This window comes from Chlamydomonas reinhardtii, chromosome 6 (assembly GCF_000002595.2).
Source record: "Chlamydomonas reinhardtii strain CC-503 cw92 mt+ chromosome 6, whole genome shotgun sequence".
NCBI classification, from domain to species: Eukaryota; Viridiplantae; Chlorophyta; class Chlorophyceae; order Chlamydomonadales; family Chlamydomonadaceae; genus Chlamydomonas; species Chlamydomonas reinhardtii.
In genome coordinates, this window is record NC_057009.1 from 1,767,895 (window position 1) to 1,791,245 (window position 23,351).

Sequence of the window (23,351 nt, forward strand, 5' to 3'; positions counted from 1 at the left end):
AGACACAACACTTATTAACTGCTGATTCCCGCAAAACGTTGAGCCACACAGAAGGCCACGGCTCCGAGCCGCAGTTTAGGCGGGAACCTGCTGTATCATAGCCCCTTCCCAAGCTATTCCTCCTGCTCTCTTCCCTCACAACCACCTTGGTCAGCAGCCGAAATCTGCAGCAGCCAACGCGCAGCTATGGCGGTAAACAGCGGCGGGGCAGGAGACGCGCAGCGCGAGCTGTGGCGCGAGGCGCGGCGTCATATCGGAGGTGCGTCCTCAAGCGCCGGCCTTGTTGCTGCTCAGCGGGAGCGAAGGGACGGTCAAAGGCGAAGGGCAGTGACAGTTGCGCTTCCGTGGGTTGCACCTTCCCTGGCGCCTTCCTTGGGTTGCCGGCTCATCCTTTGCTCCGTGGTATAATCCGCGCAGAGTATGAGTCGCGCACCAGCGAGCTAGCGCTGGACCTGGCTGCGGGGGCCAAGGCGCTGGCTGCAGCGAAGGACGAGCTGGCGGGCTTGAGGCGCGGTAAGCGCTAGCAGCCGCGGACAGGGGTGTCCGCGGAGAAGCTGAAGTTGATCTGGGTCAGGGTCTCAGAAAGACGGGCCTGGCGGGTTGAAGTGACTGGGGTGGCTGGCGATGTGGGTTGGGGCCTTGGGGGTAGACAGGTCCTCGGGGCCTCATGGCTTGGTCGCATGGGCGTGTCTACAAGCGACCCGCGCGTGTGCCTGGCCCCACGCGAGCACGCCCAACACTTACACTTATACTTGTACTGCATGCCCATCCCAGAGGCCCAGTCCCAGCGGGCTGCCAAGGACGCCGCGGACAGGGCGGCACTGGACGAGCATGACCGCATGGCGGTGGGTGCGGGCCTCTGTGCCCTCGTGGATGCGGGGCCCGGGCAGGGGGGCGAGGGCAGGCGATTCCGGCAGCTTATGGGTAGCTCCGGGAGGAAGGGGGGCGCCGGCAAGTGCGCGTGTGCCGGCAGACATCATGGCGGTCTCGGCATGGCGTGGGAATGACGGAATGGCAGGGTAGACGCTTGGTGCACACGTGCCTCACATGCGGTAACGGCTTGCAGCCCGGTCACGTGCGGCGCACGCAGACGCTGTCGCGGCAACGGGACTCGGAGCTGGCTGAGTCGGGGCGCCTCACACACCAACTGGCGGGGCTGGGCGCACAGTGGGAGGCGGCGGTGGCGGCGGCGCGGGAGCAGGAGTGAGTGGAGACAAAGTGGCGCCGCGCATTTGGCATTGGTTGAGCTGAGAGGAACCAATGGCGTGTTTCTTGGACGCATTCTTGCTTACCCGCACATGCACGCAGCGCACACTCGCCTCTCACCATATCGTACCGAGCCTTCGCCGCCTGCGCTCTGTGCTGCAGGAAGGAGCGGCAGACCCACCTGCTGGAACTGCAGGCGCACCTGGACTCCCTGCGGGCCTACCGCATGCAGTGCCAGCAGCAGCAGCTGCAGCAGGCGCAGCAGGCGGCGCAGCAGCAGGCGGCGCAGCAGCAGCAGGCGCAGCAGCAGCCCCAGCAGGTGCACACCGGAGGCGGCGAGGCAGCAAGCGGTGATGTGGGCGGTCTGGACGTGGGCATGACATGCGGGCAGGGCGAGGACCAGGGCGAGGGCGAGGGCGTCACGGCGCAGGCGGCTTGGCCCTCTGTGGCGGCGCCTGCAGACGGCGCGCAGTGGCACCGGAAGCGGCCGCTGCTGGAGGCCAGTGACGCTGGCAGTGGTGGTGGCGCCGGCGCATTGGATGACACCATGAGTGGTGCTGGCGCCGACCAGCGGCTAGGAATGGACGTGATGGACGTGATGGACGTGTGAGTTAGGGACTTCGGGTTTACAGTCCCCGCAGTGAGAGGGGCGTGAGATGGTGGTCGCTGGCTCGCTGCTAGAATGGTGGTGGTGTGGTGGTGCGGGTGGATCGCGGTGCATGTGTATGTGGTGGATGGCTTGAGATCGGGGTTCTGAATTATGAAATGGCTGATGGTAATGGTGCCTGCTGGGCTGGGGACGAAGGCGCGCGTTGTGGAATGACGCACCCTGGCCGAGGGCTGAACACAGGCGGGCGCCGGGCCATGGACATTCGTCGCCCGTGTGGGCTCGGGTGCCGTAGCACGGCGCAGTACCAATGGTGGATAGGGTGTTTCAAGCCGCCCCACAATAGGATCCGCGTGGGTGTGTGATGGGACAGGGTTCAAGGCAGGTTGGCGAGGTCCCGTAGGGTGCAGCCGATGCCCAGACCCGTAAGCAGACAGCAAACAGTTTGCAGTGGCAGAGCAGAAGTGCATGGCTGGTCGAACGCCGGCGTTACTGTACCGACAAGTTGCTGGCTGGCTGGAAGTTTGCTGATGCGCATTCAAGCCGCCCCACAATAGGATCCGCGTGGCAGTACAATCTTACCTCGACTCTACCTTTTACAAGCCAGCAAACCTTTCTACCATGCCCACCACAGCCACGGGCTGGGGTTGTTGCACCACACGGTCGCAGGACTCTGCCATGACCTGTCCCATCGCAGCCACGGGCACAACCCTTACTGGGCTGTAGGCATTGCCCCTTAGGCGTATTGAGCGCCCCCGAGCAAGCGACCAGGCTCCGCCCAGACCAGTACTGCTGCTGGCTCATGCCCAACGGGATGGCTCCGTGCAGGACAGCATGGTCAACTACCCAAGTGCAGGAACTCCGCGCGCCTATCCTCCACCCTCACACATGCTCAGCAGTCAGCAAACATCCCAGTCCGCTCCCCTTGCTCCCTAACCGCCTGCCACTGCCTCATCAGTAGCAGCTTGTGCGCGCTCCATTGCGCCTATCACACCAGCAAGCACATCGCGCAGCACAAGCAGCAGCAGCACGCCGCAGCTGCCACATCGCCACCGCGCTATGCCAGCTCGCCGACCGGTCAGCTCACGCTCATTAGCCGCTCAGTCTGCGCCTCTGCCTCCACCACAGCGGCGACACAGTGCCGCTGGCAGTCAATGCAAGATCACCACACACAGCGCCGTGTCGCGCGCCTGCGCCTGCCCTGTTCCTAACCCCCTGGACCAGCGCACCGTCGCGGCCGCGACACGGCGTCCGCCGCGCCCTCAACCCTCGCCATCCTCTCCACGGCCCGGCCCGGCCTGGACCCATGCAGGGCGCCCGCCCGCCGCTCGCCTTCGCAAGCGCCGCCGCAACTCTGCAGCCCCACGACGGCGCCGCCGGCTGCCTGGCCGGGTCCTACACCACACCGCAGCGCCGCCGGCCGCCTGACTGGGGCCTCCCTCAGCCCCATTGCGCTGCCCACCGGTCAGCGCCAGGTGTCACTAGATCATGCGGATCTCGTAGTTGCCCGAGGTGGTGATGTAGCGCACCCAGGGCAGCGCCTGGTAGCCGCTCTTCTCAATGACCTTGAGGTAGCGCACCTGGAGATGGGAGGGCAGGGGGTGCGTGCAACGACGAGCGTGTTATACAATCAGGGAAGAAGCATGTGTGCATGTGTAAGTGTAGCAGGCGGGGGCGGGAAGTGGCACCGTCAGCGAGCAGCAACAGTGTGAGGCCCTAACGCCTATGTCAAAACCGCCCAGCCGTGCCCCGCTGCCCGCCGCCCATCGCCTCGGACCCAGCCCCAGCCCTCGCGCCCCGCCTGCCGTCGGCGCCTCCCGCCCTCCTCCCTTCGCCGCCTCCCACCTGCACGCCCGACACGGTGAAGAAGGGGATCTCGAACTTGACCTTGATGGGCGGCATCTTGCCCTTGCCCTCGTCCTCCGCCTCCACGCTGGGCAGACCGAAGTGGCAGCGCAGCGTGTACTCCTTGCCGCCGGGGAAGGACTTGATGGTCCACACCAGCGCGCTCTTCTCGGGCACGTAAGCGGCCGAACCCTGCGCAGCGTGAGGGGTTAAATGGGAAGTTTTTGTGGGTTGGGGAGATGGCGAATGGGCGCGCTCAAGGAAGCGGCAGCAGCCTGTCCTTTCAGGCCCGAATACCTTGTTCCCACGCTCCCAGTCTGCCGCACCGCGTCTCCCCTAGCTACCCATCCCCTCCTCACGGCCCGCCCCGCCCCGCCCCGCCCACCTGCGAGCACTTCATGGACGGCGAGATGGCGTCGGCCGGCAGCGGCAGCATGATCTCCACGGTGTTGGCCTGGCTGCGCTCCTTGAACTGGCTGCGCGCCTTGACCAGGTACTCGGTGCGCGAGCGGCTGGGCCGCTCCACGATGCAGTCCACCATGATGAGCGGCTTGATGTTCTGGCTGATGCGGTAGGTCATGAGGTCAAAGGCGCCGTCGGGCGGGATGAACGAGATGGTGCGGTCGTTCTCGAAGCGCGCGAGCCGCACGCACTGGTGGAACTTGATGTCCTCCAGCTCCACGGACTTTTGCTTGCTGCTGCGGCCCTGCGACTCGAACAGCACCTTGTCGTTGAGGCCGAGCTTGCACTCGGGCATGCCGGACAGGTAGGTGCGCATCTTGAGCACGCCCACCACCTCCGACAGCACCACCTGCCCCGAGCTGCTGACCAGCAGGTTGACGCTCTCCACCACGTCCAGGAACACCTCGTTCTTCTTGTGGCGGATGCCCTCCATGCGCCACGACACGGCGTTGGTGACGGCCATGGGCGGCTTGACCGCCACCTCCATCTTGTAGGCATCCGTCTTGATGTACTCGGCCAGGATTTTCGCCTCCGTGAATTGCGGGTACCCGAAATCCATTACCTCATCCAGCAGCTCGTAGACAATCACAAAGTTGTCGCGCAGTGACTCCTCCTCCAGCTCCTGGAAGTAGTGCTTGAACACATCCACCATCCGATGGAGGAACACCAGCGTGGAGCAGGCGTTCACGTTGGTGCGCGTGACGGCAAGCAGGTACAGGTTCGAGACCTGCAGGTACAGGTAGGTGACGCCCTCGTCGTAGATGACGGGGCTGAGCTTGCCCGCCTCCTCCATCTCGTTGATTTTGGACATAAATTTCTCCGCGTACTTGGGCGACACATCCCCGCGGTAGTCGCGGAAGATGATGATGCGCCCCTTGATGTCAAGGAAGAAGATGGCTGAGATTGCCATGGCTGGCAATCAGGGGCGGGGGCCGGGTCCGAGGGGAAAGGCCACGCGCGCGCGTGTGGGTGTTGGGGACTGCTGCTGCTGCGCCCGGCTGCACGTCTCCCGCGCCGCTCCACACAACTGCCTAGTTAGCGCCTTTCCACGCCCGTGAGTTCTGCCGCTGTATTATCGACGGCCGCCACGGCGCGGAGCCCGGCGGCCGAGCTGCTCACTTGCCAGCGCAGGCGACCCTGTTATCAGCAGGGAGGGGCAACAGGCACGACCGGGCCGGGCGTCAGCACGCTCTCCAGAGCCGGGCCACAAAGCATATGGCTACAGTGGTTAAAGCACAATCCATTACAGCCGAGGCACCCCAAGCCAGCGCCGAGCGAGACCAGGCTCACCACATCGCTGGCGATCCCCAAGAAGAGCGGTCAGTATGTGGATGTATTCTGTCCCACTTTCAAGCAGTTAGGTGTTCAGTAGTACCAGTGCTGAGAACAAGAGAGGGCCAGCAAGCGTCGGAAGCTTTGCGAGTCTCAGAAGAGCTTGCAGCGAGGTCAGAACGTGTAGATTTATCTTCTATATGGTCGATAAATTATGGATGCCATCGTTCTTCCTTACCAGGAGGAAGCAAGCAATTCCATTCAATTTTCCAGCGCAATGAGCCTGGACCGAAGTCAACCCTGTCTTTCTATTGCGCTTTGTCGACACTCATGCTTACATTTCTGCAAAAATGTCATGGATTTTGGGGGGCGACCACGTCTGTCGCCATGCTATTCCTCCGTGCCCCGTTCTTGTGGGCGTCAACAGCACCTTTCGGGCTAAAACGCTCGCTCGTCATCGCAAGAAATGCTTTCACCTGGTGACTGAGCCAGGGCGCAACCACGCCAGGAAGCGCCGGAGACAGGCAGGGGCCATCAATCCGCAGGCTTTGCTTGTCCCAAGCCACAGCCAAAGCCAGTTTAACCCACTACAGAAGGGCAATGCAATTCCTTTGCGGCTGTGCTGGCACGATTTGCTTTGAGCTGTGGGACCAAAGTTGGGGTGCGAGGGGAAATGCACGATGTCTATGTGGCTTACTCCAGACCCTGTGACACTGCTGATCACCAACCATGCTTGAGCTTTGTCGTCCAAAGCTGGCCATCGGATGGATTGATTGACTTGGGTCGCTGGCGAACGTTCTGCCAGTTACTAGTTAGGGTTCGTGTCATTTTTGCCACGATTTTCCTGACAGCGCTGATTCGCCGTTCGCGCATCCAGAGGCACTTTGCTTCTGCGAACATGGTCTGCCACAGTCAGTTGGAGTGATCTTTGGGGTTGACGGGGCACTGGGCCAAGTCCCAACATCTCATTCCCATGCGCGCCCTGGAGGCGAAGTAGGCGAGGCGGGCAGTTCCCCGCAGTTGTGGTGTGGACTGCATACAACCTACAAATTACTAAGTTGCTTTTGGCATCCCATTAAAATGCATCGCTGTGCACAAGCGCCTTGAGACAAGACGTTTCAGCTCCTGCTTCAGCTCACGAGGCGCTGCTCGGCAGCTCGAGCACCAAAAAATGAATAAGCTCTTACCTGCGACGTTTGTGCAAACCCCGCTTCTAGAATCGCGGAGGCTGCCAAGCGGGAAAACAAACTCGCTTCGCACGCCTCTGTTGCTTGTGATGCTCACTATAGTTGTTTCCCTGGCTACCGTCTTCACGGGTAAGCATACGCTGCATTTGGCGGGAGGGCGCGAGCGAGCGAGTGCGTGACCGATCGACAATGTTCCGCGTTGACACTGCGCAGTACACAACTCCCAGCGAGTCGCGGTGCGCGACCCCTATCGGAGCGCAAATACTGAAGAGGATGACCTGGAGATGCAGCGGGCGCTGGACGCTATCAACGAAATGAATGCGAATACCCCGCCACCTCCCGCGCTTAGCCGGGAATCGTGCCACATCAAGGAGAACTCAGAAATTGATGGGCGCGTCGTGAAGTGGGGCGCTGACCATTTTACGGTGAGTCCCAAAGCGCAACGCTGTGCGGTGGAGAGTTCCTGGGCTGTTGCGGTGTGCCCCCCGAACTCCCGCCCGTCCTACGGCGTTCCCAGCGCATCCTGTCCTGCCGCCTCTCCAGGTCCCCCTCACAGGAAGTGCGAAATCTCCACTCATAGGAACCCCTCAGCAGCCCTTCCCTCTGTCTTCCGGACCAAACACCTCCACACCCAAACACACACTGCATCACACCCATCCCAATGGCCTGCCCCCGCAGGAGACGCCCACGGACTGCTGCTCCGCCTGCACCAACCACCCCGACTGCAACGTGTGGGTGTGGTGCGCCAGCCCTCAGGGGTGCGGCAGCGGCCGGCAGCACAAGGAGTGCTGGCTAAAAAAGAACACGGTGAAGAACATCATCGACAGCGAGGGGTACGCGCACCCAGGTGGGTCAGCGCTGGCGGCGTGCGGGGGGAAGGCCTGCGATGCCGTACTTGCGACAGCCACGGCGCTTTGGGCTTTGGGCGGAGCCGACAGGATTGCATGCTGGGATGGGCGCCTTAGCCGGCCGGCCCGTTTGGAGAACATAGACGCTGCCCCGCTATTCATTCTTCTACTACCACCAACACCAACACCGCACCCCCGCCACTGCACTCCCGCCCCCCCTACACAGGCATCCCCTGGACCAGCGGCGCGCTGTACCCGCCCGAGGAGCGGCTGCGTGTGCAGGAGGCGGAGCGGCTGCGGCTGGAGGCGCTGCGGGACAACGCCGACCTGCCGCTGGTGTACCTGGACGTGGCGGTCAAGGGTGAGAGCAGGGAGGGGGAGGGGGAGAGGGAGAGGAGAGGGAGAGGAGAGGGAGAGGAGAGGAGAGGAGAGGAGAGGAGAGGAGAGGGAGAGGGAGGGGACGGGACGGGACGGGACGGGACGGGACGGGAGGGGAGCGGAGGGGGGAGCCGAGCGGCATGGAAAGAGTGGGCACAGTGAAAAGGGGAGGGGATAATTGTTGAGGGAGCACGGGGGACATGGGGGCACCTGATGCAGCGGGAAGGGGTGAGTGGGACTGATGTGGGGTGGGACCCTTGATGGGCCAAAGGGGTGAGCAGAGCAGCTGCAGGAGTCCCAACCACCAGTCCGGTGAACCGGGTCAGGGAGTCAGGAGCTGGGGGTGCCGTGCTACGGGCGGTCGCGGCAGCTGCGACCTGGGGAGCCACAGGTCCGCAGGTGCCGTGCACCCGCGCACGGGCCCCCAGTGGGAGGCAGCCAGCGGGTGGAGGGGAGCGGCGGTGCTCAGCTGGCGGCAGCGCGGCGGTGGGTGGGCTTGGGCGGGCTTGGGCGTCAGTGCCGGGCCACGGGCAGGCAAGTGGCCCAGCATTCACAGTCACAGGCTGCCGTACCAGCCGCTCGCATCCACACACGAGCCTTGGGCTACACGTTCGCTTGCGGACCCAATCCAGCCGCCGCCCGCCCCGCTGCCCTCCTCCTCGCCACCTCCAGGCACGCACATCGGGCGCATTAAGATCGTACTGTTTAAGAACGAGGCACCGCGCGCGGCGGAGAACTTCCGTGCACTGTGCACAGGTGCGGGCGGGCGGGCGGACTTGGGAGTGCCTCGGCGGGACGTGGGGCCAGCAGGGCGCCATGCACGTGCTGCCTTTCGAGGATACGGTACTGGGACCCCCTTCTTGAAACGACGCGTGGGCTTGAGCATGCGCGTAGTCGTGGGTGTCTTGGGGCGACGGTCATGTGTCGTGTGAGTCCTGGTGTCGTGACCCGCCCGGCTGGGCTTGACTGCGCACGTGCAGGCGAGAAGGGCATCGTGCCTCAGGGGCACGAGGGCGCGGGCAAGCCGTACCACTTCAAGGTGCGCGGGCGGGGGGGGGGAGCAGGGCGGGACGGGTCAGGCGCACATACGGTATGGGGGAAGGGGTTAGCCAGTCATGCGAATGGTGTGTATCGAAAACGGAAGTGCCGACGTCCAGGGGTCAGCGGGAACATGCGCCCCGCGGGGTGTATGTCGATACCAGCCCAAACAATGAACCCAATGCAGAAGAGGCGGGAGTATCGTAGTTGATGCCAACTCTAATCAAGTACACTACAGAATGGAGGGGTTGCACGGGAAGCAAAACCAAAGTGCGCTGGGCTGCACTTCGATTTTCCAGAATATACTGTACGTTTACCGGAGGTCATGCGAGTGAGGGGCAAATGCGGAGATTGCGGTTGCATGTGGGCGCATTGGGAGCAGCGCGGTGGGCGCCCGCCAGGCGTGGCGCGACGGATGAAGCGCTGTGTGCCCGCCTGGGGAGTTGGGGTGGGCGGGTGTCATCCGAATCGGCTGTGGCTCCTGCCGTCATGTAATTGGTGCTAGGTGGCGTTTGTCCCGGTCCTAGCCTCACACATGGCTGTGTGCCGCTGTTGTTGCTGTGTTGTACAGGGGTCCACCTTCTACCGCATCATCGACCGGTGAGTGCGCCTGCGGCGAGAGCAGGTTGGGCAGCGCACCGGCGACGGCATGACGCGCTGCCGGCAGCTAGCTTACGTCGCAATGGGGCATGTCCTGTCCGCCTGTGTCGACTGACGCAGCCGCCGTGTAACCCGTGACCCCACACACGGCGCAACGCACACGTTGACACAAATGTACGCACAAACATGCCACTCGTTAAACCCATGCCCGCAGCTTCATCGACCAGACGGGCGCCAACACGGAGTCCATCTACGGCGGCGCCTTCAAGGACGACCCCGGTGGCCTGGCGCTCAAGCACGACCGCAAGGTGTGCGGGCGTGGCGGCGGGCGGCGTACTCGCGGTGCCGTCCATAGGGGGGGGGGCACTGCACAGGACAGGACAGCCCGGATGCGCATCCGGCATCTGCGGATCCAACCGTTTCCTGCCGCGCGCTCTGTCATCATCTCATCTCCCACCAGTATTGCCTGGCTCTGCCGCGCCCGCCACTTCTCCTTCAACCCTCCCTCCCTCCGTCCCTCAGGGCCTGCTGTCCATGGCCAACGCCGGCCCCGACACCAACACCTCGCACTTCTCCATCCTCATGGCGCCGGCGCCGCACCTGGACGGCCACTACACCGTGTTCGGCGAGGTGGTGGAGGGCCTGGACGTGAGTGTGGGGGGGGGGGCAGCGGCGAGCGGGGGGGAGGGGGAAGCGGGTGTGTGTGTGGAGGGACGTGTGGAGGGGCGTGTGGAGGGTGGGCGAGGTGGGAATGGAAAATTGTGGGTTGGGTATGGTGCTAGCAGTGTGAAAGAGGAACAGCCAGGACAGACGCGACAGTATGCGGGTGGCGCTGTCGTTTCTGCGCGGTGACCGGGCAAGACATCAGGCGGGGATGGTTACGAAACCGCTCGTGCTACCCCTGTGTGCTTAGCCGCCCCTGGTGCCGTCTCCTCGCCACACTGTGACGCGCTTCCTGCCGCCGCGCCCTGCTGCACCCCAGGTCGCTGAGAAGATCAATGCACTGGCCCGCGGCAAGCCCAACAACACCGCCGGGCCGGAGGAGGAGGCGGTCATCACCGATGCCGGCCAGCTGAGGTAGAGGAGGAGGAGCGGCGGTTGGCAATCAGTGGTCGTCGGTGCGAGGTGGAGGAGGGCTGGCCGGAGAAGGCCAGCAGGTCTGGACAGGCGTGGAGGTCCGCAGGGACATGGAAGGCAGGCTGTCCTGAATGCGAGCAGCTCAGCAGCACAAGTTGGAAGTGTGTGTCTTTTGCGTGTGCACGTTACAGTGCGGCGCATATCGCTTGAGACGTGCGGCGTGGCGAGGCGTGGTCAGAACACTTCGTAGGCAGGGCGAGCCCGCGCGATTGCATGGTTTCAGGTCGATAGCGGGCGGCGGGTAACATACAGGGTGAAGGGGGACAGAGGTTTGGGCTGGGGTATTACCCGTGCGTACGATTGCGTGTGTGCGTGGGGTATGGTGCGAATGCAGACACGAGCGCGAAAGCAGGAATGAGAGCTGAGCAGGGATGAGTGTGTGTTTGTGTGTACCGGCTTGAACAATGGAAGGACGCTTTCTGTGGATGCGCATTCGGCGCACCTGTCAGTCTGACGCTGCCACCAGGACGTCGGCGTGTGCGTCCATGGCAACACATACATACTGGTAATGAAGGCGTGGCGGGCTGGCCGCCGGTGAAACGCAACGGTGCTTTCTTGCGCTGTGATCGTGCGGGCGTGCTTTGTGGTGGACCCACACGCGGTGGCGACGGCCACATAATGTACCGTATGTACATTAGCTCCTTGCCTGGGAGATGTAAACCAGATGTACAAGGGCGCAACCCAGGCCGAGCGCAACTCAGCGAGCGATGAGTTGGCTCTCTCAGAGGTGCCCGGGTCACAGTGTGGGGTACTGAGACTCGAAAGGAGTAGGGCACGATACATGGGCGCTCCGGTGTCACTTTAGTGCACGGGTGGTGTAGGCAGGTGCGGCGACTAGGGTGGGTAGGTGCTTGCTTGTTTCAAGTAATTGTGCTGTGGGATTGCAAACTCAATGAATGGGATTGTCACGGGCAAAGCAACCCCTTCACAGCTTTCCCAGACACACGAAGGACCGGGTGTCAGCGGCACTGTATGTCGGCTGTTACTCCATATTGGCTTGACAAAGGTCGTCGAGAGCGGACTGATCCCCTGATGTAAACTCGCTGCAAGGGATGCCCGAGACACGGCAGATATGTGTGTCAACTGTGCGTGATCAATGAAATAGTCCTTATCACCGGCGCCCTGCCCGCTTCCTGTGCTGCTGCTGTCTAGCCCGACCCGACACACACGCAGCCTGTCCCATCGCACACACACGCAGCCGCACTCCTAGCTGCCTGCCTTGGGCGTGACCCGGCAACTACGGCAAGCCGGGTTGGTGGGTCGCCAGCCTGTTCCGGGTGGGCAGTGTGTTGTGGATCTACACGGGCGTCTCCCGCCTCACAACGCCCGTCAGCCAGCCTGCCGGGCACGTGAGAGACTGCGCGTGCCACGGGGTGACAGGGGGGCGGGTGCCACAGAGTGACAGGGGGCGTGGCATCATGTGTGTCGTTCTGTACACTGTTGTGGTGGGCGCCAGGGTCGCAGGGACAAGTCGTCCACGGCCTGATCGCCTCGTGTTGGCAGGGTGTGCTGCCTTTCAAGTAAGAACTGTGCTCCCGGCCTCCCGCCCCTGTCGGCCTCCCCACCCTGAACGCCCCTGCCCGCCGCACAGGTCGCCTCCGGGGCTGGGCTCTCTTAACCGGCGGCATCGGCTGGGTGCAGGTGATGGCGCTGTACCTCATGTTCTTCGCCTCTTCCCCGCCTGCATGTGTGATAGTTGGCAGGGTTGGCGGCAGCGTACTGCCGCGGTGGCGGCGTGCGTGCGTGTGTGTGTGTGTGTGTGTGTGTGTGTGTGTGTGTGTGTGTGTGTGTGTGTGCGTGTGCGTGTTAAAGAGCACAATGATATGTGTGTGTTTGTGTGTGTGTGTGTGTCCAGCGCCGCGCAGTGTTCTTCTCGCTCCAAGGGTCACACCGCTTCATGATCTTCGGCATCGCGGCCTCCTGGCAGAGGCGTGGTCGCGTGTTTGAGCCGTTTACCTTCGTCTACCTAGTGCTAGCAGTGCCGGTTTGGGATGCAGGGCGCTTCTGTATGCTGCTGTATGCAATTGCGTGGCTGCCTCGTCTTTACGTACATGCGAAAACCGAAAGTGTAAGCGAAGGCGCAGCTACAGTGGATGGGTAATGCCCGGAGGACTGTGCCTGGGCGGTAAAGGTGCGGCATCCTGCACGTGTGATTCTTCCTGCCTGTGGCTGCCCTATCGGCCCTATCACGCACGGTACCCGGAACCCGGAAAACCTCAACACGACAATATTGAAATGATGCGGTTTGCCGCAGCGTTCTCGACAGCAGGTTCGAGCATAGCGCATCCCTCATGCATCAATGCCATCAGTGCGGAGGAACACGAAGACAATAAGCGAAGCCCAACTACCGTATGCGCAAGCACACTACGGCAAGCAACCAACAACCGTCGACTCAGAGCCTACCATGCCCCTTGCAACTCAGGACAGACGCCCGCTCTCCCTCTCGTCTGTGGCCCTTGCATGACATTCCCAAGTGTTTATGCCCACATGACGTGCGAACATTACACAGATGCCAGGCAGGCGCAGCGTCCTGCCACATCACCACCAGTGTCACAACGCAATGCCACAGGCCGCCCCTGTAGATGACACACATACACACACATGCACAACACACAAGTATACACACGCACTGGACTCTCTCGACCGACAAGTTGTAAACACGCTTGCCCCTTCACCTGCCGGCCGTGCTACCACCGCCCGCCCCGCCGCTGCCCCCAGCAGCCCCGGCACACGCCTCCTTGTGCCCGCCCGTGGTCCAGTGCTGCAGCTGGCACGCACCGCTGCAGTACCGCACCGCGCTGCAGCGGGAGCACGTCTTGATGCGTCCGCCCCCGCCGGCGGCCCCGCCCCGGCCGCCCCGCTGCTGCCCCGCCGCAGCCCCCGCCGCCATGAGCCCTGCCTCGCTGTCGCCATCCAGACTGCTGCAGGTGGGGTTGCCGCACAGCACCAGGCCCGTCTCGCCTAGCAACGCCGCCAACTGCTCTGCACCCGGTACCAAGGGCACGCCGCCCCACAGCATCACAAAGTGGTCGCCCACAGCAGCTGCAAGGCCCGTAAGCAGCCGCTCTGGCACCTTGTAGACTGGCGGCGGCGGGTTCACAGCAGTGGCAGCGGGCGCGGCAGCCAATGCCGCACCGCCGCCAGCCGCCGCCGCGGTGTCGCTGGGATGAAGCCCTACTGCCTCCGCCTGCTCCCACACCGCTTGCAGCGACAGCTCCACACTGCCTATAGTCGCGGCCCACTCCCCGTCTATGTGACGTGACACCCGGTGCAGGTGCTGCAGCATGCGCTGCTGCTGCTGCCGCCGCTCCTGCCGCCGCTCCTGCCGCCTGCTGGTGCTGTTGACCCCAGCCACCCCTCCTGCCTGCAGCTGCCCCGACGTCGCTGCCACGGCACTGCTGCTGCTGCTGCTGCTGACTGCGGCTGATTTGCAGCCCCCCGCGCTGGCCGCGGCATCGCACGCCTCCGGCCCACCAGGCAGCTCGCTGACGGCTAGGAGCGACAGCCCCAGCCGCACGAGCCAGGCCCATTTACACATGTCGTCCGCCGTCGGCGTTGCGTTTGCCACCCTCGCCAGCAATCGCTCCGTCCAGCCCAGCGCGTTTAGGTCGTTCAGCAGGAAGTGCCGCCAGCCCGCTGCGTTTGCCGTGGCGTCGGCCGGGCAGGAAGCGGTGGCTGATGCTGAGGCCGTCCCTTCGCTCGCTAGCAGGTGCTCACGCATCACCGGCCATAGGGCCCTGATAGCCATGTCTTGCACATGGCTGACTGCGTACACACGGTTGACGGCTGCGGGGGCGTCGCTTTCCGCCTGTCGCAACAGCTCCGGCATCCACTGCAGCAACGCCCAGCCCGCTAGCGCCTGCTGCTGACGCGCCGCAGCCGTGTCAGCGGAGGGGCAGCCGCCCACGGCTGCGACCCAGTCGATGTCCAGCGTCATCGGCTCCGTTGCCATCGTGTCATTGATAGACATGTTTCGCGCCTGTCGATGCTGGTCAGCCACAGCTGCCGCCACAGCCGCGTCCAGGCCCCGGAGGCCATGGAAGACCATCCCTTGGTCCAGCATGATAGACGCCTGCTCCAGCAGCGCGGCTAGCGCGGCAGGGAAGTTGGCCTGCCCAACGGGATTGCCCATCGCTGCGCGCACCATCTGCGTCGCCGCCCCCAGCAGCTGCGGCCGCTGCTGCAGCGCAGCGTACGTGTCGCCGACTGCCGCCAGCGCCTTGCCCATGGTGCGCACCAGCGACGCCACCTGCTGCGGCGGCCCATGCGCCAGCACAGCCGGCCACACGCCAGAGCAGCGCAGCAGAATGTGCACCGTGTACGAGGCTTGCTGTGCTGCATCCATGAAGCCTGCTGCCTCGCTGGGCCCCGCCGTCGCCTGTGCGGCAGTAGTCCTGCACAGCCGCCGCAGCAGGGCCTCAATGGCGGGAAGCAGACCACCGCCCAGCGCGCAGCGCAGACTGAAGCCCGGCCCCGGCCCCGGCCCCGCCCCTCCGACTGCAGTGGCTGCATCCGCCGCCGGTCCCGCGCCTGAGGCTGCTAAAGCCCCCGACCCTGCTGACGGCAGCTGCAGCTTCAGCTGCAGAAGCATGCTGAGGTAGAAGCTGTATAGGCTTGTAACCTCCGATCGACACTCCCTAAACTCTTGCCAGTAGGGACCTTGGGACATCATGCCGAAGGTTGCTCTGCGGTTGCCAGCGCCACCGCACGCCAGACGCGGCAGCACACGTGACAGCGTGCACCACAGGCCCGGCAGACGCGCCGCCGCCTGACGCGGCGGCAGCTCCATCACCAAGCGCGCGAGCAGCAATGGCGCGTGAAGGCACACGGCCTCGGCGGACGCGTGGTCCAGCGCCACCGTCAGGGCCGCATGAGTCATCTCGTACACCTGCACGGCCGTGTACGATGGCGGGTGCAGCGGCGGCAGCTGGGCCTCCGCCGCCGCCACCGCAGCCGCCTCTGCAGGTGTGCCGACGCCGCCTATCACCTTGCGCATTGCCTCGCCAGCAGGATGCCCCTTAAAGAATATCTGTGGCGGTTGCTGCCCTAGGCGCGGCAGGCGCAGCCCTGATACCGTGAAGTCCCACACACTCCCAACTGACTCCACAACATCCATTAACATCTCAGCCGTGTTCATGCGTTCCCTTGCCAGCGGCAGACCGCCGGGGCGTAGGGACTCTGGGAGCCCGAACCACCGTTGCTGCAGCTGTACGTCCCTGGTCAGCACCGCCGCCGCTCCCGAGCTGTCCGCCGCTGAGCCGCCGGCCGCCTGTCCTGCCTCCTCCTCCCCCTCCTCCTCCCCCTCGTCCGCCTCTGCCAGGCATCTGTTGGTCGCCGCCACCAGCGTCCGCCCCAGCCACAGCTGCACGGCCGGAGCCGACAGCGTCTCGCGGCACTGCGGAAGGTCCCCGGCGATGTCTTGCAGACCACTCGACAAAACCCAGGTCCGGGGTGACATGATTGGCGTGTTCACAGTAATCAGGTTGTGTAGTATATTGCGTAACACGGGCCAGAGCTCCTTGGCTTGTTTGGCGCTCCGGAGCCAAGCCACGTAGCAGCAGCTGCCGTTGCCGCCGCTGCGGTGGCTGCCAGCAGTCACCGCGGCGCCTGCGCCACCACTGCGCTGCTGTTGCTGGCCGCACTCCGCCGCCTGTGCCCGCAGCAGGGCAGCTGCTATACGCTCTAGCAGCTGGCTCTCCCGAAGGCACGTCACCAGCTCGGGTACGCGATGTGCCCCTGCTGCCCACAGGTTTGAGGTCACCGCCGCTACATACATGAGCAGGTCCAGCCGCATCCTGATGCCGGCGCTGCCAACACTAGTGCTGCCACTGCCACCGCTGCTGCTGCTGCCACCGCTACGGCTGTTGCCGCTGGCTCCGCCGGAACCGCCGCAGCACCTGAAGCCGGGTGGGAAGAGGGCCGTGAGCAGACTCGCCAACGCCTGCGGCAGCTGTGTGCGCGCCACGGCCTGCCCCAGCTCCGGGCTGGAATTCGTGTCAGTCAGCCAAGCCATCGGCGTCAGGACTGACGACACCAGCTGCAGCAGCCGCGAGAGCTCCTCCTCTGACGCCCCGGAGCGCGGGCCCTGGCGTTGCTGCGGCTCCTGCTGCGTCTGGGCCACGCGCGTTGCCTCGCGTGCCGCCCAGCCTAGCACAGCGAGCGCGGCCGCGTTGTTTTCGGGCGATTGCGCCATGTTACGCATTTCATCGCGACTGCAGCTGAGCCTGTCAACGAGGTGCTTTTGCAGGGCCTGGCCAGCCCTGAGCGATGACAGCGCGGTCCACAGGTCCCGCTCGACAGCGCTCTTCTGCTGGGCCCCCGCAGCTCCAGCCCCAGCTCTACCTCTACGCATCTTGGTTGCGAATCAGGCAACGTGCAGGCCCTGGCAAACTGGGGATCAAGCAATATGCAGGCACTCGGGATCTAGCAATAACTTAGCTATGGTTATAATTCTAGGATGGTGATGGGTGAGCCAAGGGCTAGCTCTTGTTTTGCGCGTGGAACATACTGTGCTGGTAAATTGTGAACGAGTGTGCAGATGAGCATGCTTAGTTTTGGATTGATCGCGGCTTCTGCCTGTGCCCCCACCCCCCCGCCCCACCCCCGGCCCCCACACCGTACCGACAAGTTGCTGGCTGGCAGGAAGTTTGCTGACTCGCATTCCTCACGCTCCGGGCGCTGGCAAGCCGAAAGAGCATGGAAGAGCGCTCGTTGAGCCGTCGCATCACGACGTGTCCGCAGTCCGCACTGCCGGGCAACGTGTGGTAACGTAACGGTACACACAGTCTTCTCCATGTGTCAGCTGGCTCGAGCCGTTGTGGTCTAGGACAAGCAAGAGCAGAGGGGATGAAAGACGAGCAGGCTCGAGCCTATGTGCTAGCCTGTTCCAGCGCTCGCCTGTGGGAGCAGGGACACCACCCGACGCCCTCAGCCGCAGTCTGCGTTCGTCGCATTTCTCCGCACTCCAATCGCCCACAACGCATCTCCACACGAATGGTACAATTGTACAAAGCTGTCCAGACTTTGCAAGTGGCGAGCATGTCTGCATGTGACAGCGCCTGTGACCGTCCAAGCGATCACAGCTCTGACGGCTTAAGGAAATTCATTACGTGGCAAGCGACCGCATCAAACGCAAGAGCAAAACAGCGTCTATTAGGCCTCCCAAACCGCGGCATACGACAAAAACTGTGGGGACGGGTGCACACCCACCAGCAGCAGCTGCCACAATACAGCAACACAACGCCATGCACAACACCCGCATTTACGCGACCTCTAAACCACGACTTGCACGCTGTCGCGCATCCACACCTGCACTCTCCACACAACCACACACACAGATGACCTACAGACTCCTACTCTGCATCGTGCAGCGATCGCCGGGTGGTGGAGCGACTCATCTTGCCGCCGAACGGCCGCAGTGGCCCGCCGGACGGAGGCGACCCAGCAACTGCCGAGCCGCCATCGCTGCCACCCTCCCCCTGCGTCCCCTCGCCACCGCCACCGCCCGCTGCCCCTGCTCCTCCTACTGCCGCCTGCTGACTGCTGCCGCCCGTTGCGGCGCCGTTGATGGCGTCAGCGTCTGCGGCAGTGCTCGCCGCCGCCTGTCCTGCGCCGGCGCCGGCTGCAGCGAGCGGCACCACATCTGCGGCAAAGTGCGCGCGCGGCGGCGTTCGCACAGCCACGCCCGCCACGCCCACAGCCGCCACCCCCACCGACGCAGCCGCGTGCTGCGGCACCACCATCTGCGGCAGTAGCATCGCGCTGTCCGCCCCGCTCACTGGCGCAAACGTCACCCGCACGCCGGCGGTGGCGCCCGCCGTCACCGCCGCCAGCACCGCCGCCGCGGGCTGTTGCTTCTTCTGCAGCTGTGACATGCAGCTCGAGCCGCCGACTGTGCCCGGCGGAGCAAGGGCTGTAGCAAGCACCGACGCCCCCGCACCGGCCGCGGTGCCGTCGGCAGCCGGCGGCTGTAGCGGGTTGGCCGCTGACGCGCCGGATGTGGCACCGTGCTGGTTGTGGTGGTGCGTGCGGTACGTGTGCGCCTGCCTCTCCGACTGCTCCGGGTGCGGCGGGTGCGGCGCGGAGAGGAGCATGGCGGCGGCGGCGGCGCCGGAGGGCATGGGCATGCCGCCGCCGGAGGGCGTGGAGGGCGCCGGCAGCGGCGGCATCTCCTCAATGCCGAACGGCCCCACGCGGTGCGTGGCCTTCCACTGCGTGATGGCCGACGTCGCGTACCTGCAAGCAGCCGTGCGTGTGTGTGTGTGTGTGTGTGTGTGTGTGTGTGTGCGTGTGCGTGTGCGTGTGTGTGTGTGTGTGTGTGTGTGTGTGTGTGTGTGTGTGTGTGTGTGTGTGTGTGTGTGTGTGTGTGTGTGTGTGCGCGCGCGCGTGTTCACCGCAGCCAAGAGAGCTTGCGCCAAACGTACACCAGGCGAGAGGCAACCCCATGCCTGTAGTTCCTTGCTGGAAGGATGAACACAGCCCCCAACCCCCAACCCGCAGCACGCCAGCCCTCCTCCGCCCCGCCGCCCCCTCCCCCATCCCTCTCGCCTGTAGGCCTCCTTGACCACGCGGTCCATGAGGCCGAGGTCCATCAGCCGATAGCCGCCCACCAGCCCCGGCGGCCGCAGGTACATGTCGATGCGGTGCTCCACCGCGGTGCGCTTCAGGTTGGCTGCGTGCGTCATGGCCGTCAGCTTGTGGATCAGCGCGGCGTAGCGCAGCTGCTGCGGCGGGTGGTGGTGCTGCGCCTGGCCTCGGGCGCCCGGCTGTGGGGGGTTGGTAAGTACCAGCCCCAAGGGGGTTACATTCATGATTAATTAAGAAGTGAAGTCGTAGGCAGGTACAGTTGAGAGGGCGGGAGGCAAGCCGTTCATGGAGAGCGGAGGGATGGGGTTGTCAGGCCCCAGCGCAACGTAAGAGGGGCGGCCGGCGGCGGGGCAGAGCGGGCGATGAAGGGACAGGAGGGGACTGAAGAGAGGAGGGCAGCACGTGGCAGCAAGGCGCAGCAAGGGGCCCACTCTCCCACTGCCGCTTCCACTCCGCACGCCGCGCGCCCGCCGCCCGCACACAACCCCACCTGGCCGCCTCCTCCTGCTCCTGCTCCTCCTGCTCCGCCCGGCGACAGGCGCCATCGCGGCACGGGGCACCACCTGTCCCACAGCAGCCTCCAGCCGGACAGGCCGCCGTCGTAGGGCGCCAGGTTGCGCCAGCCCATGTCGTCGCGGCCCTCCACGTCCACCACAATCACCGAGTCCACGCCCATCAGGCCGCGCATCACGTCCACGGGCATGCTGTTCATGTAGCTGCGCCGGGGCGAGGGCGGGTGGGTGAGGGGGAGGAGGTTTGGGGGAGGGGGGAGGGGGTCGGGGGGACGGGGAGGGGGGGGGTTGCAAAGGTTGGTACAGAGAAGTGTAGTGAAGTAGACAGCAGTAGGAGTGCGCGAGGGTGGGAAGTGAGAGGCTGGCGTGACGTGCCGCCTGATAAGACATCGCAGACCGCAGCAGCAGTACTCCACCCCCCCCCGGCCCCCGCCCGCCCTCCAGGGCAAGGCGGGTAACGGGGAGGGGGAGGGGGTTGGGGGGAAGCCATCCATGGGATGGTGTGTATCAAATATGGAGGGGGTTGGGGGGAGGGGGTTACATTCGAGGGGGAGGGGTTGGGGTTGGGGGTAGTATACTCCAATCGCAAAGACACCAGGACCCAGACCCAGCCCACAGAGTGCGGAGGGGTTGGAAAATGGGAAGTGGGTAGCTGGCGTGGAGTGATGCCTGGCACGGTACGGTATCGCGGCTGGTAAACCATTCTGTATTTCTGTCGCATGGAGCCCAGCGGACCGCAGCAGCAGTACTCCACCCCCCCGGGCCCCGCCCTCCCTCCCGCCGCCGCCTCACCCTCCGTCCACCAGCAGCTGCCCGCCCTCCCACACCGGCGGCAGCAGGCCCACGATGGTCATGGAGGCGCGCACCTGCAGCGGGCGGCCGGAGGCGCCGGCGGAGAGGGGTCAGGAACTAGGAGGGAGGAGGAAGCAGCGACGGCGTATTGCGGGCTGGCCTTGTTACACTGTCCCGCCCGGCCCCCCGTTTTCCACCGCTGTCTCCCTCCCCGCCCGCCCCTTCCCTCCCGCCCCCCCCTCGCCTCCCGCCCGCCCGCCTCACCAGCTTCCACAGATTGCCCTCCGTGTGCACGCTGGCCTCGCCGCGCGTGAGGTTGGTGGTGACGCAGAAGAACGGCAGCCACAGGTCCTCAAGCCGCTGAGGGGGCGCGTGGGCGACATTCGCGGGGAGAGACAAGGGAGCAGGGAGCGCGTGTCAGAGCGCGCACAAGGGAAGGAAACATGCCACAACAAGGAAAAAGGAGCATAGCTTGTAGCAGTCCGGAGACAGGCACACGGACGTGCAGGAAGCCCAGGTTGCAGCACCCAACGCGTTACAGCACCAAGCGCGTTACAGCACTCGCGAACTACGTTCTACTGCTTCTCTGCTTCCCTGCTTTTCACAAACTTGTATACGCACACACATTCTCGAACGCCCCCGCCCTCCCCACCCACCTGTGCGCCCCGCTGGAACACGCGCTTGACGGCGTCGTCGAACGCCCCGCCGCTGAACAGGCTGAGCACGGGTAGCGTGAGGTCGGACAGCAGGTGCCGCACACTGCCCAGCTGCGCCGCGTAGGCGCGCACCGCCGACTCCAGGCCGGAGCGGCCCAGGCCCTGGGGTGTGTGGGCGTGTGTGGGCGTGCGGGTGCGTGTGAAAGCGCGCGTGTGTACGATGGAAAGGAGGAGTTCGTTGTCATGCCCTGGTCGCATGTGGGCGCGACGTGCTGTCTCTGTACCTCACGCCACGCCCTTTCCCACGCGCCTCCTCCCACGCCCCCTCCCCCCTCCCACACCCCCTCCCCCCTCCCACACCCCCTCCCTCACGCCCCCTCCCCCCCCGCCCGCCCCCGCCCCCACCTGCGCGAACAGCGCCGCCATGAATGCGCCCTGCCCGGTGCCGCCCACCGCGTCCAGCGGCACGCCCGCGTCCTCCAGCGCCGTCAGCACGCCCAGGTGCGCCAGGCCGCGACTGCCGCCGCCGCTGAGCACCACACCCACCGACTTGCCGGCCACCCAGCGGGCCAGACTGCAGGTTGGGGAGGGGGAGGGCGGAGGGGCGGTGGGAGGGCGTGGAGAGCGAGGGGTGGAAGGAATAGTGGGAGGGCGTGGAGAGGGATGGTGAGGAGGGGCATAGGATTCGAGGGAGGGTTGACAAGGCGAGCGGGCGCCAGTGCAGGACAGGTTGTAAGCAGGAGAGGGAGGCAGGAGAGAAAGCACAAGTGTCAACCGCAAGCGCCTGACTTGGTGTGAGGGGCTGTGAGGGGCTTCTCACCGCTGGATGTCGGCGCCGCGGCTGAGGCGGACGTGGTGGTGCCGCGACAGGTTGGGCCGCAGCGCCAGCCAGTCCGCCGTGCCCTGCGGCACATTGGCGCCTCCGCCTGCCCCTGTCCCCGCCCCTCCCCCTTGCGCCCCCTTAGCCCCGCCCCTTCCCCCCGCACCACCCCCTCCTCCTCCGGCGCCGCCTCCTGCGCCTCCTCCCGCGCCCCCGCCTGCCCCGTTGTGCAGCAGCACCAGCTCCACCCTCCGCAGCATGGCCGGGTTGCTGGCGCCGCCGTACAGCTGCTGGTGCGCCAGGCCCTTGGCGTGGTGCGGGTGCATGCTGCCGCCCACGCCGCCCACAGCACCGCCGCCGCCGCCACCGCCGCCGCCGCCTTCGGCGGCAGCGGACTCCGCGGCTACGCCGCTGAAGCGCCCCGTCGAACGCACCGGCGTGGGTGCGCCGCCGGCGGCGGCTGCCGCCGGCGAGCTGGCGCCTGCGGCGGCTGCCGCCGCCGCTGCGCCCAGGTGTGATGCGGAGGCGGCGGGCGTCATGCCGCGAGACAGCGGCGCGGCGGGGCCGCCGGGCGTGAGGCCGGAGCGGGCGGCCTTGCGGCGGGCGAATGCGGGCGAGGCGGCGTTGAAGACCAGCAGGGACTCGGGGCCGGACAGCTGCGGCGCCGAGCCCTCAGGCGCCACTAGCAGGATGCAGTCCGCCTGTGTGCGTGTGTGTGTGCGTGTGTGCGTGTGTGCGCGTAGTTAGGAGCGCGCAGGAAACGAGCGTGTTATTGTGTGTTCGGTCACGCGTGGGCAGGCGTGATGAGGATTCGCGAGTTCATGTTGAGCGCGCGCCTACGCTGTTCGTGCGGCGGGCGTGTGCGGCACCGCGCCGACTGCAGCATCAGCCTTGGCCCCACTCCCTCCCCATCTCTGTCCCTCCCCTCCCCTCCCCCTCCCGCCTTTCCCTTTCCCCCTCCCCCTCCCGCCTCTCCCTTTCCCCCTTCCGCCTCCCACCTCCCCCTCCCCCTCCCCCCCCTCCCCTGCCCCCACTGACACCCTCCCTCTGCTCTCCCTGTCCCACCTGCGCCACGCACACGCTGCTCCAGGGCGATGCCGCCACGTCCGCCTCCAGCAGGATGAAGCGGTACTCCTCCTCCTGAGCAGCCATCCAGCTGGTCACCTGCAGGCGGCAGTACGAAGAGGCAGGGAGGGAAGGGAGGGAGGGAGGTTGGGTGGGTAGGCGTGGAAGGCTGGGGAGGCCAGGCCCGACGTGTGCTGGACTGCACTGCGGTCGGGTGGGCTTCGATGCGGAAGAGCAGGCGCATGCCGTGGGGCAGCAAGTTGAGGCAGCAATCATCAGATGGCGCCCACATTTGCGCCGCCACATGGCCCTCCCCTCCCCTCCCCTCCCCTCCCCTCCC

General features: G+C 65.3%; 5 protein-coding genes across 5 annotated transcripts in view; 2 read left to right on the forward strand and 3 right to left on the reverse strand.

Moving 5' to 3' along the window:
• Positions 1–44: 44 nt before the first annotated feature.
• On the forward strand, positions 45–2,396 carry CHLRE_06g262200v5 (uncharacterized protein). Its single transcript, XM_001696526.3, has 5 exons — positions 45–259; positions 418–513; positions 775–845; positions 1,067–1,203; positions 1,369–2,396. The coding sequence occupies exons 1-5, from the start codon at positions 187–189 to the stop codon at positions 1,814–1,816; spliced, it is 825 nt and encodes a 274-aa protein (XP_001696578.2). The 5' UTR covers positions 45–186; the 3' UTR covers positions 1,817–2,396.
• Position 2,397: 1 nt separating this feature from the next.
• Positions 2,398–5,674, reverse strand: CHLRE_06g262250v5 (uncharacterized protein). The gene is made up of 4 exons (XM_001696259.2): positions 5,411–5,674; positions 4,044–5,257; positions 3,659–3,850; positions 2,398–3,393 (listed from the first exon to the last, which is right to left on the reverse strand). Exons 2-4 carry the CDS (start codon positions 5,028–5,030, stop codon positions 3,295–3,297), a joined length of 1,278 nt encoding a protein of 425 aa, XP_001696311.1. The 5' UTR covers positions 5,031–5,257; positions 5,411–5,674; the 3' UTR covers positions 2,398–3,294.
• Positions 5,675–5,874: 200 nt separating this feature from the next.
• CHLRE_06g262300v5 (uncharacterized protein) lies at positions 5,875–11,693 on the forward strand. The gene is made up of 10 exons (XM_001696525.2): positions 5,875–6,708; positions 6,793–7,004; positions 7,258–7,426; positions 7,654–7,788; positions 8,478–8,561; positions 8,786–8,844; positions 9,415–9,443; positions 9,658–9,751; positions 9,966–10,091; positions 10,426–11,693. Exons 1-10 carry the CDS (start codon positions 6,669–6,671, stop codon positions 10,522–10,524), a joined length of 1,047 nt encoding a protein of 348 aa, XP_001696577.2. The 5' UTR covers positions 5,875–6,668; the 3' UTR covers positions 10,525–11,693.
• Positions 11,694–12,748: 1,055 nt separating this feature from the next.
• Positions 12,749–17,084, reverse strand: CHLRE_06g262350v5 (uncharacterized protein). Its single transcript, XM_043062810.1, has one exon. The coding sequence runs from the start codon at positions 16,930–16,932 to the stop codon at positions 13,252–13,254; it is 3,681 nt and encodes a 1,226-aa protein (XP_042923516.1). The 5' UTR covers positions 16,933–17,084; the 3' UTR covers positions 12,749–13,251.
• Positions 17,085–17,268: 184 nt separating this feature from the next.
• Positions 17,269–23,351, reverse strand: part of CHLRE_06g262400v5 (uncharacterized protein) — a 14,436-nt gene continuing 8,353 nt past the window's right edge. Inside the window, exons 17-25 of the mRNA XM_043062811.1 lie at positions 23,012–23,110; positions 21,947–22,647; positions 21,532–21,700; positions 21,127–21,288; positions 20,735–20,830; positions 20,471–20,544; positions 19,657–19,882; positions 19,128–19,345; positions 17,269–18,815 (exon numbers count right to left, since the gene is read on the reverse strand). Coding sequence (XP_042923517.1) covers positions 17,933–18,815; positions 19,128–19,345; positions 19,657–19,882; positions 20,471–20,544; positions 20,735–20,830; positions 21,127–21,288; positions 21,532–21,700; positions 21,947–22,647; positions 23,012–23,110 — 2,628 coding nt within the window. The 3' untranslated portion in view covers positions 17,269–17,932. The remainder of the gene's footprint in view (positions 18,816–19,127; positions 19,346–19,656; positions 19,883–20,470; positions 20,545–20,734; positions 20,831–21,126; positions 21,289–21,531; positions 21,701–21,946; positions 22,648–23,011; positions 23,111–23,351) is intronic.